Source organism: Canis aureus, chromosome 11 (genome assembly GCF_053574225.1).
Source record: "Canis aureus isolate CA01 chromosome 11, VMU_Caureus_v.1.0, whole genome shotgun sequence".
NCBI classification, from domain to species: domain Eukaryota; kingdom Metazoa; phylum Chordata; class Mammalia; order Carnivora; family Canidae; genus Canis; species Canis aureus.
The window spans coordinates 8,165,125-8,178,632 of NC_135621.1; the positions used below are offsets into that span (position 1 = coordinate 8,165,125).

The window sequence follows — 13,508 nt, forward strand, 5'->3', positions numbered from 1 at the left end:
GAGGGGCAGATGTACCTTGTCTCCTGCAGGTGACAGGTTTGTGCTGCGCCCTAGACTGTCACTCCCCTTTCTAAGCACCACCATCTTTGAATTAAGGGATGTCTTCTAAATAGGAAAAGTCAATGGCTCCTTTTAAGCAGTACATCCAGTATGCCCTGCTGGCAAATTGCTCATTCAGAGCAGAAGCCGGAGTCCTGATAACAGCCCTCCAGGTCCTGCCAGATGACCCTACCCCACTCTCACTGCCTTTCTGACAACATCTCCTGCGATTCACACTTCACTCTCTGCTCCAGCCACATGGGCCTCTTGGCTGATTCGGAAAACACCGGGCCTGTTCCTGCCTCAGGATCCTTGCAGTTGTCTAGGATGTCAGAAAAGTTCTTCCAAATAGCTGCACTTTCCAGTCTGTGCCCAAACACCATCTTCTCAGTGGCACTTTCTTTAATACCCATGCATCTCACATTTCCTACATTCCTGCATCTCTGCTTTTTCTTCTCCATGGCATTTATTATCCGCCGCGGGATACATTTTAATTGTTTGTCTCCCTCAAGGGATACAAGTTCTCTGTACATAAGGACTTTTGTCAATTTTATTCCCTGAATCCTTGGCATCTAGTTCCTGATACACAGCAAGCGCTCAGTGGTTTACCTGGCACAGCAAGTCATGGTTTTCGAGCTTTTAAAAAGCAGTGCAGGGGGGAGGAGCAAGACGGCTGAAGAGTAGGGTCCCCAAATCACCTGTCTCCACCAAACTACCTAGAAAACCTTCAAATTATCCTGAAAATCTATGAATTCGGCCTGAGATTTAAAGAGAGACCAGCTGGAATGCTACAGTGAGAAGAGTTCGCGCATCTATCAAGGTAGGAAGACGGGGAAAAAGAAGTAAAGAAACAAAGGCCTCCAAGGGGGAGGGGCCCGCGAGGAGCCGGGCTGAGGCCGGGGCGAGTGTCCCCAGGACAGGAGAGCCCCGTCCCGGAGACGCAGGAGCTGCACCGACCTTCCCGGGGGAAAGGGGCTCGCGGGGAGTTGGAGCAGGACCCAGGAGGGCGGGGATGCCCTCGGGCTCCCGGGGACACTAACAGACACCTGCGCCCCGGGAGAGTGCGCCGAGCTCCCTAAGGGCTGCAGCGCGCACGGCGGGACCCGGAGCAGCTCGGGGGGCTCGGGGGCGGCTCCGCGGAGGGGGCTGCGGGGCGGGAGCAGCTCGGGGGTGCTCGGGCGGAGGAAGAGGCTCCGTGCGGAGGGGGCTGCGCGGTTCCAGGAGCAGCTCGGAGGGGCTCGGGCGGCGGCTCCGCGGAGGGGGCTGCGTGGCCCGGGAGCGCGAATCCACCAGCGCAGGCTCCGGAGCACAGGGCGCCGGGACACAGCCCAGGATCCGGCCTCCCCCGGGACAGGCAGAGGCCGGGAGGGCCCAGGACAGCGAGGACGCTCCTGCCCCAGCTGAGCAGAGCAGCGGCCCCGCCCCGGAGCCTCCAGGCCCTGCAGACGGAGTTCCTGCCGGAGCTGAATCCAGGTTTCCAGAGCTGCCCCGCCACTGGGGCTGTTCCTCCTGCGGCCTCACGGGGTAAACAACCCCCACCGAGCCCTGCACCAGGCAGGGGCACAGCAGCTCCCGCAACTGCTAACACCTGAAAATCAGCACAACAGGCCCCTCCCCCCAGAACACCAGCTAGACGGACAACTTCCAGGAGAAGCCAAGGGACTTAAAGTACACAGAATCAGAAGATACTCCCCGGTGGTTCTTTTTTTGTTTGTTTGTTTTTGTTTTTGTTTTTGTTTTGTTTTGCTTTTTGATTTGTTTCCTTCCCCCACCCCCTTTTTTCTCCTTTCTTTTTCTTTCTCTTTTTCTTCTTTTTTTTTTTTTCGTTTTTTCTTTCTTTTTCTTCCCTTTTTTTTTCTCTTTCTCTTTTCTTTCCTTCTTTCTCTCCTCTCTTTTTCTCTTTTTCCCAATACAACTTGCTTTCGGCCACTCTGCACTGAGCAAAATGACTAGAAGGAAAACCTCACCTCAAAAGAAAGAATCAGAAACAGTCCTCTCTCCCACAGAGTTACAAAATCTGGATTACAATTCAATGTCAGAAACCCAATTCAGAAGCACTATTATACAGCTGCTGGTGGCTCTAGAAAAAAGTATAAAGGACTCAAGAGACTTCATGACTGCAGAATTTAGAGCTAATCAGGCAGAAATTAAAAATCAATTGAATGAGATGCAATCCAAACTAGAAGTCCTAACGACGAGGGTTAACAAGGTGGAAGAACAAGTGAGTGACATAGAAGACAAGTTGATAGCAAAGAGGGAAACTGAGGAAAAAAGAGACAAACAATTAAAAGACCATGAAGATAGATTAAGGGAAATAAACGACAGCCTGAGGAAGAAAAACCTACGTTTAATTGGGGTTCCCGAGGGCGCCAAAAGGGACAGAGGGCCAGAATATGTATTTGAACAAATTCTAGCTGAAAACTTTCCTAATCTGGGAAGGGAAACAGGCATTCAGATCCAGGAAATAGAGAGATCCCCCCCTAAAATCAATAAAAACCGTTCAACACCTCGACATTTAATAGTGAAGCTTGCAAATTCCAAAGATAAAGAGAAGATCCTTAAAGCAGCAAGAGACAAGAAATCCCTGACTTTTATGGGGAGGAGTATTAGGGTAACAGCAGACCTCTCCACAGAGACCTGGCAGGCCAGAAAGGGCTGGCAGGATATATTCAGGGTCCTAAATGAGAAGAACATGCAACCAAGAATACTGTATCCAGCAAGGCTCTCATTCAAAATGGAAGGAGAGATAAAGAGCTTCCAAGACAGGCAGCAACTAAAAGAATATGTGACCTCCAAACCAGCTCTGCAAGAAATTTTAAGTGGGCCTCTTAAAATTCCCCTTTAAGAGGAAGTTCAGTGGAACAGTCCACAAAAACAAAGACTGAATAGATATCATGATGACACTAAACTCATATCTCTCAATAGTAACTCTGAACGTGAACGGGCTTAATGACCCCATCAAAAGGCGCAGGGTTTCAGACTGGATAAAAAAGCAGGACCCATCTATTTGCTGTCTACAAGAGACTCATTTTAGACAGAAGGACACCTACAGCCTGAAAATAAAAGGTTGGAGAACCATTTACCATTCGAATGGTCCTCAAAAGAAAGCAGGGGTAGCCATCCTTATATCAGATAAACTAAAATTTACCCCAAAGACTGTAGTGAGAGATGAAGAGGGACACTATATCATACTTAAAGGATCTATTCAACAAGAGGACTTAACAATCCTCAATATATATGCTCCGAATGTGGGAGCTGCCAAATATATAAATCAATTATTAACCAAAGTGAAGAAATACTTAGATAATAATACACTTATACTTGGTGACTTCAATCTAGCTCTTTCTATACTCGATAGGTCTTCTAAGCACAACATCTCCAAAGAAACGAGAGCTTTAAATGATACACTGGACCAGATGGATTTCACAGATATCTACAGAACTTTACATCCAAACTCAACTGAATACACATTCTTCTCAAGCGCACATGGAACTTTCTCCAGAATAGACCACATATTGGGTCACAAATCGGGTCTGAACCGATACCAAAAGATTGGGATTGTCCCCTGCATATTCTCGGACCATAATGCCTTGAAATTAGAACTAAATCACAACAAGAAGTTTGGAAGGACCTCAAACACGTGGAGGTTAAGGACCATCCTGCTAAAAGATGAAAGGGTCAACCAGGAAATTAAGGAAGAATTAAAAAGATTCATGGAAACTAATGAGAATGAAGATACAACCGTTCAAAATCTTTGGGATGCAGCAAAAGCAGTCCTAAGGGGGAAATACATCGCAATACAAGCATCCATTCAAAAACTGGAAAGAACTCAAATACAAAAGCTAACCTTACACATAAAGGAGCTAGAGAAAAAACAGCAAATAGATCCTACACCCAAGAGAAGAAGGGAGTTAATAAAGATTCGAGCAGAACTCAACGAAATTGAGACCAGAAGAACTGTGGAACAGATCAACAGAACCAGGAGTTGGTTCTTTGAAAGAATTAATAAGATAGATAAACCATTAGCCAGCCTTATTAAAAAGAAGAGAGAGAAGACTCAAATTAATAAAATCATGAATGAGAAAGGAGAGATCACTACCAACACCAAGGAAATACAAACGATTTTAAAAACCTATTATGAACAGCTATACGCCAATAAATTAGGCAATCTAGAAGAAATGGACGCATTCCTGGAAAGCCACAAACTACCAAAACTGGAACAGGAAGAAATAGAAAACCTGAACAGGCCAATAACCAGGGAGGAAATTGAAGCAGTCATCAAAAACCTCCCAAGACACAAGAGTCCAGGGCCAGATGGCTTCCCAGGGGAATTTTATCAAACGTTTAAAGAAGAAACCATACCTATTCTCCTAAAGCTGTTTGGATAGATAGAAAGAGATGGAGTACTTCCAAATTCGTTCTATGAAGCCAGCATCACCTTAATTCCAAAGCCAGACAAAGACCCCGCCAAAAAGGAGAATTACAGACCAATATCCCTGATGAACATGGATGCAAAAATTCTCAACAAGATACTGGCCAATAGGATCCAACAGTACATTAAGAAAATTATTCACCATGACCAAGTAGGATTTATCCCTGGGACACAAGGCTGGTTCAACACCCGTAAAACAATCAATGTGATTCATCATATCAGCAAGAGAAAAACCAAGAACCATATGATCCTCTCATTGGATGCAGAGAAAGCATTTGACAAAATACAGCATCCATTCCTGATCAAAACTCTTCAGAGTGTAGGGATAGAGGGAACATTCCTCGACATCTTAAAAGCCATCTATGAAAAGCCCACAGCAAATATCATTCTCAATGGGGAAGCACTGGGAGCCTTTCCCCTAAGATCAGGAACAAGACAGGGATGTCCACTCTCACCACTGCTATTCAACATAGTACTGGAAGTCCTAGCCTCAGCAATCAGACAACAAAAAGACATTAAAGGCATTCAAATTGGCAAAGAAGAAGTCAAACTCTCCCTCTTCGCCGATGACATGATACTCTACATAGAAAACCCAAAAGTCTCCACCCCAAGATTGCTAGAACTCATACAGCAATTCGGTAGCGTGGCAGGATACAAAATCAATGCCCAGAAGTCAGTGGCATTTCTATACACTAACAATGAGACTGAAGAAAGAGAAATTAAGGAGTCAATCCCATTTACAATTGCACCCAAAAGCATAAGATACCTAGGAATAAACCTCAACAAAGATGTAAAGGATCTATACCCTCAAAACTATAGAACACTTCTGAAAGAAATTGAGGAAGACACAAAGAGATGGAAAAATATTCCATGCTCATGGATTGGCAGAATTAATATTGTGAAAATGTCAATGTTACCCAGGGCAATATACACGTTTAATGCAATCCCTATTAAAATACCATGGACTTTCTTCAGAGAGTTAGAACAAATTATTTTAAGATTTGTGTGGAATCAGAAAAGACCCCGAATAGCCAGGGGAATTTTAAAAAAGAAAACCATATCTGGGGGCATCACAATGCCAGATTTCAGGTTGTACTACAAAGCTGTGGTCATCAAGACAGTGTGGTACTGGCACAAAAACAGACACATAGATCAATGGAACAGAATAGAGAATCCAGAAGTGGACCCTGAACTTTATGGGCAACTAATATTCGATAAAGGAGGAAAGACTATCCATTGGAAGAAAGACAGTCTCTTCAATAAATGGTGCTGGGAAAATTCGACATCCACATGCAGAAGAATGAAACTAGACCACTCTCTTTCACCATACACAAAGATAAACTCAAAATGGATGAAAGATCTAAATGTGAGACAAGATTCCATCAAAATCCTAGAGAAGAACACAGGCAACACCCTTTTTGAACTCGGCCATAGTAACTTCTTGCAAGATACATCCACGAAGGCAAAAGAAACAAAAGCAAAAATGAACTATTGGGACTTCATCAAGATAAGAAGCTTTTGCACAGCAAAGGATACAGTCAACAAAACTCAAAGACAACCTACAGAATGGGAGAAGATATTTGCAAATGACATATCAGATAAAGGGCTAGTTTCCAAGATCTATAAAGAACTTCTTAAACTCAACACCAAAGAAACAAACAATCCAATCATGAAATGGGCAAAAGACATGAACAGAAATCTCACAGAGGAAGACATAGACATGGCCAACATGCACATGAGAAAATGCTCTGCATCACTGGCCATCAGGGAAATACAAATCAAAACCACGATGAGATACCACCTCACACCAGTGAGAATGGGGAAAATTAACAAGGCAGGAAACAACAAATGTTGGAGAGGATGTGGAGAGAAGGGAACCCTCCTACACTGTTGGTGGGAATGTGAACTGGTGCAGCCACTCTGGAAAACTGTGTGGAGGTTCCTCAAACAGTTAAAAATATACCTGCCCTACGACCCAGCAATTGCACTGTTGGGGATTTACCCCAAAGATACAAATGCAATGAAACGCCGGGACACCTGCACCCCGATGTTTATAGCAGCAATGGCCACGATAGCCAAACTGTGGAAGGAGCCTCGGTGTCCAACGAAAGATGAATGGATAAAGAAGATGTGGTTTATGTATACAATGGAATATTACTCAGCTATTAGAAATGACAAATACCCACCATTTGCTTCAACGTGGATGGAACTGGAGGGTATTATGCTGAGTGAAGTAAGTCAGTCAGAGAAGGACAAACATTATATGTTCTCATTCATTTGGGGAATATAAATAATAGTGAAAGGGAATATAAGGGAAGGGGGAAGAAATGTGTGGGAAATATCAGAAAGGGAGACAGAACGTAAAGACTGCTAACTCTGGGAAACGAACTAGGGGTGGTGGAAGGGGAGGAGGGCGGGGGGTGGGAGTGAATGGGTGACGGGCACTGGGGGTTATTCTGTATGTTAGTAAATTGAACACCAATTAAAAAAAAAAAAAAGAAATATGTTGGAAGGAGTAGTGGATGAGCCAATTTTCTTTATATGTCACATGCACTTACTGGCCATGTGACTTTGGGGAAATTGCTTAATCTTTCTGAGCCTCCATTTTCTCATCTGTAAAATGGGATCAGTAATGGGCCATAGCTCATAGGGTTGTTGTGAAGATGTATCATGGATAATAAATGCTAGTCCTTAGCTTAGATGTGTGAAATTGTGAAATAAATGTTGTTTTTTCATTGCTAAAAAAAAAAAAAAAAAAAAAAAAAAAAGCAGTGCAAACAACAACAAAACAGCATCCTAATTTAAAAACAGGCAAAGGAGTCAAATATAGAATAAATAAATACTGAATAAAGAACACCTGATTTTTCTTTTAAGAAGCTATATATATTTTAAGTGCATTGCTGGTTGTAATGTAAGATGGTGCAGCTGCTGTAGAAAACAGTATGGTAGCTCCTCAAAAAATTAAACAGAATTACTGTATCATCCAGCACACTTCCACTCTGGCCATACATAAATCCAAAAAAATTTAAATCAGAGACAGGTATCTGCAGACCCATGTTTATAGCAGTATTATTCACAATACCCAAAGAGCCAGAAGATAGAAAAGCAAGTGTCCACCGATGGACAAACTGATAAACAAAATGGTGTGTATACAGAACGGAATATTATTCAGTCTTAATAAAGAATGAAATTTTGATACATTCTACAACATGGATGAACCTTGAAGGCATAATGTAAGTCAAATAAACCTGACACAAAATGACAAATATTATATGATTCCATTCATATGAGGTGCCTAGAGTAGTCAAATTTAGAGAAAAAGTAGAATAGTAGCTGCCAGGAGCTGGGAGTAGGGAGGAACGGAGGGGAGGGTTAGGGGTTTAATGGGTACAGAGTTTCAATTTCAGAAAAAGTCCCAGGAGATGGATGGAGTTACAGTAAGAATGTGTCTGATGCCACTAAACTATACACCTAAAAATTGGTTAAAATGGCAAGTTTTATGTTATATCTAATTTCCCACAATTAAAAAAAAGGCAGCACAGGTCTTGCCTTAAACTCTCATAAAAAGCCAAATATGTAAGGCAGATAGAAGTGAGGTGGCTGCGGCTGAAGCAGCAAATGGTGGGATGGGATGCGTCCATGCTGCTTGGCACGGTTGCTACCTCCTGGAGCCAGGAGCCCACAGGGTTTCAGAACCAGCACAGGGGAGGTTCAAGGCTCCATCCTGAAGTACTTATGCACTGGTTTCACGGTTCTTTTTCTTTCTCTCTTTTTTAAAAGATTTATTTATTTATGAGAGGATGAAAAGGGATCCTTTATAATCCTATAAAAGTGTATATACAGAGGGAGAGGGAGAATCTTTAACAGGCTCTATGGTCAGTGGGGAGCCCAACACGGGGCCTGACCCCAGGACCCTGAGATCAGGACCTGAGCAGAAACCAGGAGCGGACCCTTAACTGACAGAACCACCCAGGTGCCCCCGGTTTCATTGTTCTTAAGGAAAGGAAGTTAAAAAGTTACGCCTGGCTCCATTTCTTGGAGGAATTTAGAAACAAGGAAAAATGACATCATCAGCTGGCCTTGGGCCAAATGTCAATGCTGACTAATTTTTACAGAAATCACTTCATATCCCAGTGGCAGGGGAAAGAGCAATAGTAGGTCACTGTGCCCAGATCTAATCATCCTTAGTATGTCACATTTTCTGAGCCCTTTTTCGTAGTAACTCCATCCTCAAAACAATCCTGTCAGATAGGTATGAAGGAAAATTGTGTGATCTCCGATTTATAAATGGATAAACAAACAAAATTCAATGGACATTATTCACAGAGAATCCCTTGAGTGAGACTAACTCTAGGATAAGAATTTGCTCACATTTATCACGGATTTATTAAATAAGACACTGGCTCAACATTCCCACTGACAACGGATTGCACACTTCCAACCAGTCTTTTTCTACCATACTTGGTAATAATTACTATTACTCTTTTTATAGGAAACTAAAGCTCAAAGAATAAATGACTATCCTAATATTAAATGGTTTAATAAATGATGGACTGTGATGGATTGCTCTGGAACCCACTGCTCCAGAGCCTGGGTACTTTACCGTTATTATTCTGTACTGCCCATCTGAGCTCTGACTCTGGCTCTTTGGGAAAAGCCCTGTCAATGCTTCCTGCAGCCTTGAACACAAGTCCAACTGATGAGTCTCCATAGGTCACTGTGTTTCTAACTCAAAGCTGAACTAGTATAACAAAATAAATCAGGAGTCTTATCCCTACGCATAAATGAAGTGAGGGTGTAGCCCTGGTGGCTCATTGGTTTAGCGCCGCCTTGAGCCCAGGGCCTGATCCTGGAGACCCGGGATTGAGTCCCATGTCGGGCTCCCTGCATGGAGCCTGCTTCTTCCTCTGCCTGTGTCTCTGCCTCTCTCTCTCTCTGTGTGTCTCTCATAAATAAATAAATAAATAAATAAATAAATAAATAAATAAATAAATAAAATCTTAAAAAAAATAAATGCAGTGAGATACTATTTCTTACAACAAGAAAAGGTTCCTGGATCCTGTATAATCCTATTAAAATGTATATACAAAAATAGCCTCAAGATTATTAGAATAAAGAGTCACATTTGGGTCATCTCATTCAAGGTTTCCTTTCTGTAAGCTGAATAAAATGTGGTGGACAGAGTACCGATTCTTCCCTATACCTTTCTGAGTGTTTCTTCAGAACTTTCTGAGGGCATCTGCTTTATTCTCCAGAAGCCGAAGAGAGGAGAAGTGCTCTGTGGTTTGTCAACAGGGCATGGAGTCTGCAGGGCTGCCCCATGGGATGCAAGGGCTATGGGCCAACTGAAACAGTATTTAATTTGCAAGAGCATCGGGCAGAGGGGAAGAAAGGGGCAAAGCCATGGCAGGGCTGTCAGCCAATGGCTAGCGTTATGTCCGTCCCTCACAAGAAGCTTCCGGAGACCATTCCCTTCACAAAAATCTTAAACGGGCTCCTTTACAACCACCTGACGTTATAAACACTGTATTTTGCCATAAAGCCTATATACGATGTGGGTGTTTTATTTACTCTAGGTATGAAGAGCCTAATAAACACCAGCTCTTCACACACGTGTCACCTTAAGCTGTGACTGTGTGATACCCCGTGTACAGCCCCACTGCTCCACTAACTCTGGCGACACTGGGATTCAGCTCTAGCTCCTCACAGTGGGGCCAAAGTGCCCCTGTTCCTCTCACCGAGAACTGGGGGCCAAGGGGGGGCGGTCTTACCGAGTTCTCCTTCAGTTGCAGCCCCTCCCCATTGGGAAGGGACGACCGCCTCTTAGCCGAGTTCCTGTTCGGGGTTGAGGTAATGGCCCCTGCCTTCTTCTTCACAGTGAGTACCTCACAGCTGGCTTGGTCTTCGTTGTGCGTGCTCTTCCCGGCATTAATAACCCTGCAGAAAAAGCCAGAAGAGGGGTCAGGCAGTGATTTCTGGAAAGCTCAGAGCTCAGTCTCAAGGGTCAGCCGAGCCAGTCTCCACAAGTGGCACAAAACTAAAGCCCAACCTAGCACACAGGACCCTCTGGCCTTGGTATTTTATGTTCCCCGGTAAATTAATTTTTCCAAAATGAAATTATATCAGCACACGTTAAAACATTTACCAAGGCGCTGTTTCGGGCCCAGCTCAGCTTCCCAGGTGTCTGACTGCTGTGAGCAACCCCATCAATCCATTTTGGTCAAAACACAGGAGACAATCACTCTTTTGGCAATTACGATAAAGATCGACGGGCAGGCTGGGGGGATTCTGTTGTGTTTCTCCAAGTGACAAAGAGCAAAACCCACCATCAATCTTATCAAAGAACAAGGCAGTACAGTAATTTACAGCACACTGTAAAATCCACGAGAACAGAGAACCACATTTCACTACCGCCATGTCCACTTTGACTTCACACACAGAGAAGTGAGTGGATCAAAGGTGTATTCTTTTTAAATTATCTTTAATCCTTCATTCTTTCTCCTGTATGACAATACTTGTCACATGACACCATTACATTAGGCTACGGGGCACTCTGACTTGGACGTGTGGGCACAGGATACTCTAGCATGTGGATAGTGCTTTGGCCTAATTACTAAATGTTTCAGGCATAGGACTGCATTAGAAGAACATGCCACATCATTCATATGCCTTTCCTGTATCGGGTGACTGCAGGCTGACCTCTTGGGTTTCAGTATCATTTTCTTACTAAGTAATTAATTAGCAGCTAAAATAGATTTCCCAAAAGAGCGCTTTCTTTAATTTGCCATTGGCTGTGTTTTCTTTTCAAAACCTCAACAGTGTCACAGTAGATGACAGAATGAGTGTGTGCGGGGAGGGTCCAGAACGCAGTGACAGAGAAAGAAAAGATGCTTTCTTTTTAGGTGAGACAGCTGGAAATCCACGCTCGGTGTGATGTGATACCACTCTGATCAATCAGGCTGTACTCCCTCCTAAGTAGAAGATAATCCTTTCCAAATATTTTTTTTTTAACTTTTCAATTCTGAAATAATTACAGACTCAGTAAATTGCAAAAACAGTACAGAAAGCTTCATGCACCCTTCCCCCAGCAGTATTATTTTATATACCTACAGTATAGTATCGAAACAAGCCACTGACACTGATGAAATATCGTCAGGCTGCAGGCCTCATTCAAATTTTTTTCTATAAAATGGCTTTCAGTATTGAAAACTGCATCAATGTCCATAAGTCAATGCACATTTGCCACAACCGAACGGGAAACAGTAGACAGGGATGAGAGTGTCCCCAAGATCTAAGGGAGTGTATTTCGTTCATCCTTCTGTCAAACCTTAGGAGTCTATGGACATGTTTTGGATGTTTTGACATTTACTTCAAATTTTTTTTTTAAATGTACAGTATTTGGGGAAAAAATGCAATAATTTAGAAGTTCATTCCCATCTGTTACATGTGAACACAGAAATGCTCATGGCCTATATATCTGGGCAGCTCTGGCATAAGAAGCCTCTGTCTTTTCTCTTTAATTGACTGGCATCCCCTTGATTGGAAGGAGAATTTTTCAAATTTCAAATGTTTCAAATTTCTGGGTTGGTCACAACTGCTCCACGATCCTTACTGGCTTCGTTATAAATTTCAACCTAGGCATATGTTTATAAACAAATGCCGGGATCTCTGGGTGGCACAGCGGTTTATCGCCTGCCTTTGGACCAGGGTGCGGTCCTGGAGACCCGGGATCGAATCCCACGTCAGGCTCCCGGTGCGTGGAGCCTGCTTCTCCCTCTGCCTGTGTCTCTGCCCCTCTCTCTCTCTCTCTCTGTGTGTGTGTGTGACTATCATAAAAAAAATAAATAAAAACAAATGCCTACTTTTACAAATCATCTTACATACTATGCTTCTGTGTAAGATTTTTAAAAAAAATAGATTGCTGCTTACAGAGTTCGAAACTCATTGTCCTAGGGGCCTATGCAAGGAGGTGGGGATCCTTGTGATCTCTCGAGAAGTCACATCTGCCTCTTGTGTTTAGGACTCGCTCTTGCTGACGGAGGGATGGGGCTGGGAGAGATCAGGGCTTAGTTCTCTGCCTCAACTTCAGTCTCTCTCCTTCAAGGAGATGTTTGGATGCAGTTTCGGTGAAAATGTAATTTCATATGGTTTAAAGTACAGTGTGGCTACCTGCCTGAAGACTATTAATACCACCATGCTTACCACCTGGGCTAAAGGAATGACTCCAGGTTTCACAGCCAGGAAGCGGTGCGGCTAGGATGCAGAATGAGGCCTACCGTGACCCCCACACACACCGCAACCCAACGTCTTCCTATTACACATGGGGACTTGCACCTGTCTGTGGTGGGCCAAGCTGAATCGTGTGTGGAGGCACAGAATAAGCTGTTACGGGAACTCAGGTCCAGGCCTGACAGAAATGGGAATATGCTCCCCTCGTGTACCGATTGGAGAAAGGGCCCAGAGGGAGGATGAGGGATGGACAGTTCAGATCTGCCCATCTTGAGAGGGGCCCATGTTTAGTCCAGTGGTTTGCAGCTGGCACACCTGGTGCAGAACATGCATCTGTCTGGAGTTTCCCTCTTGCATCCGCCCTTGGAGAAGCAAACCAGGCAGAGGAAGGAAGTCTGAAGCACCACCTGCCTCTCCGCAGTCAGCATGTGTGAGGCAGACTGTTCGCTGGATGGGGACATTACACTCCCCATGTCTCTCACATGACCGGCTTCCCTATGGAAAGCGGAAGTGGAGGTTTGGCTGGGAAAACCAATTCGTGATAACCGTCCCCTCCATACTGTCCTCTGCACAATATCCTAAGCTGCTATTTCTGGAACTTGGCATCACCCTGACCGCTGGCACCTAAACTTATGCTGTAGTCAAGTCTTTTTGTAACAAAAAAAGCATCACTGGTCTCCAATAGCTACATCCAGGCTGACTCATCTGCCACTGCTGTTTTCCACCAGTCAACAAAGCTACTATAATTACATAAATCCTGAATTGCGGTCACCTGAAAGGGCTTTCTCTCTCCTCTTAGTGGGTGTTA

General features: G+C 43.8%; 1 protein-coding gene across 4 annotated transcripts in view; it reads right to left on the minus strand.

The window, feature by feature from the left end:
* PPM1H (protein phosphatase, Mg2+/Mn2+ dependent 1H) overlaps positions 1–13,508 on the minus strand; it is a 259,566-nt gene that overhangs the window by 152,653 nt on the left and 93,405 nt on the right. For all 4 annotated transcript variants that reach the window (XM_077913646.1, XM_077913649.1, XM_077913648.1 and 1 more), the window contains exon 2: positions 10,243–10,408. In XM_077913646.1, the coding sequence (XP_077769772.1) occupies positions 10,243–10,408 (166 nt within the window). The remainder of the gene's footprint in view (positions 1–10,242; positions 10,409–13,508) is intronic.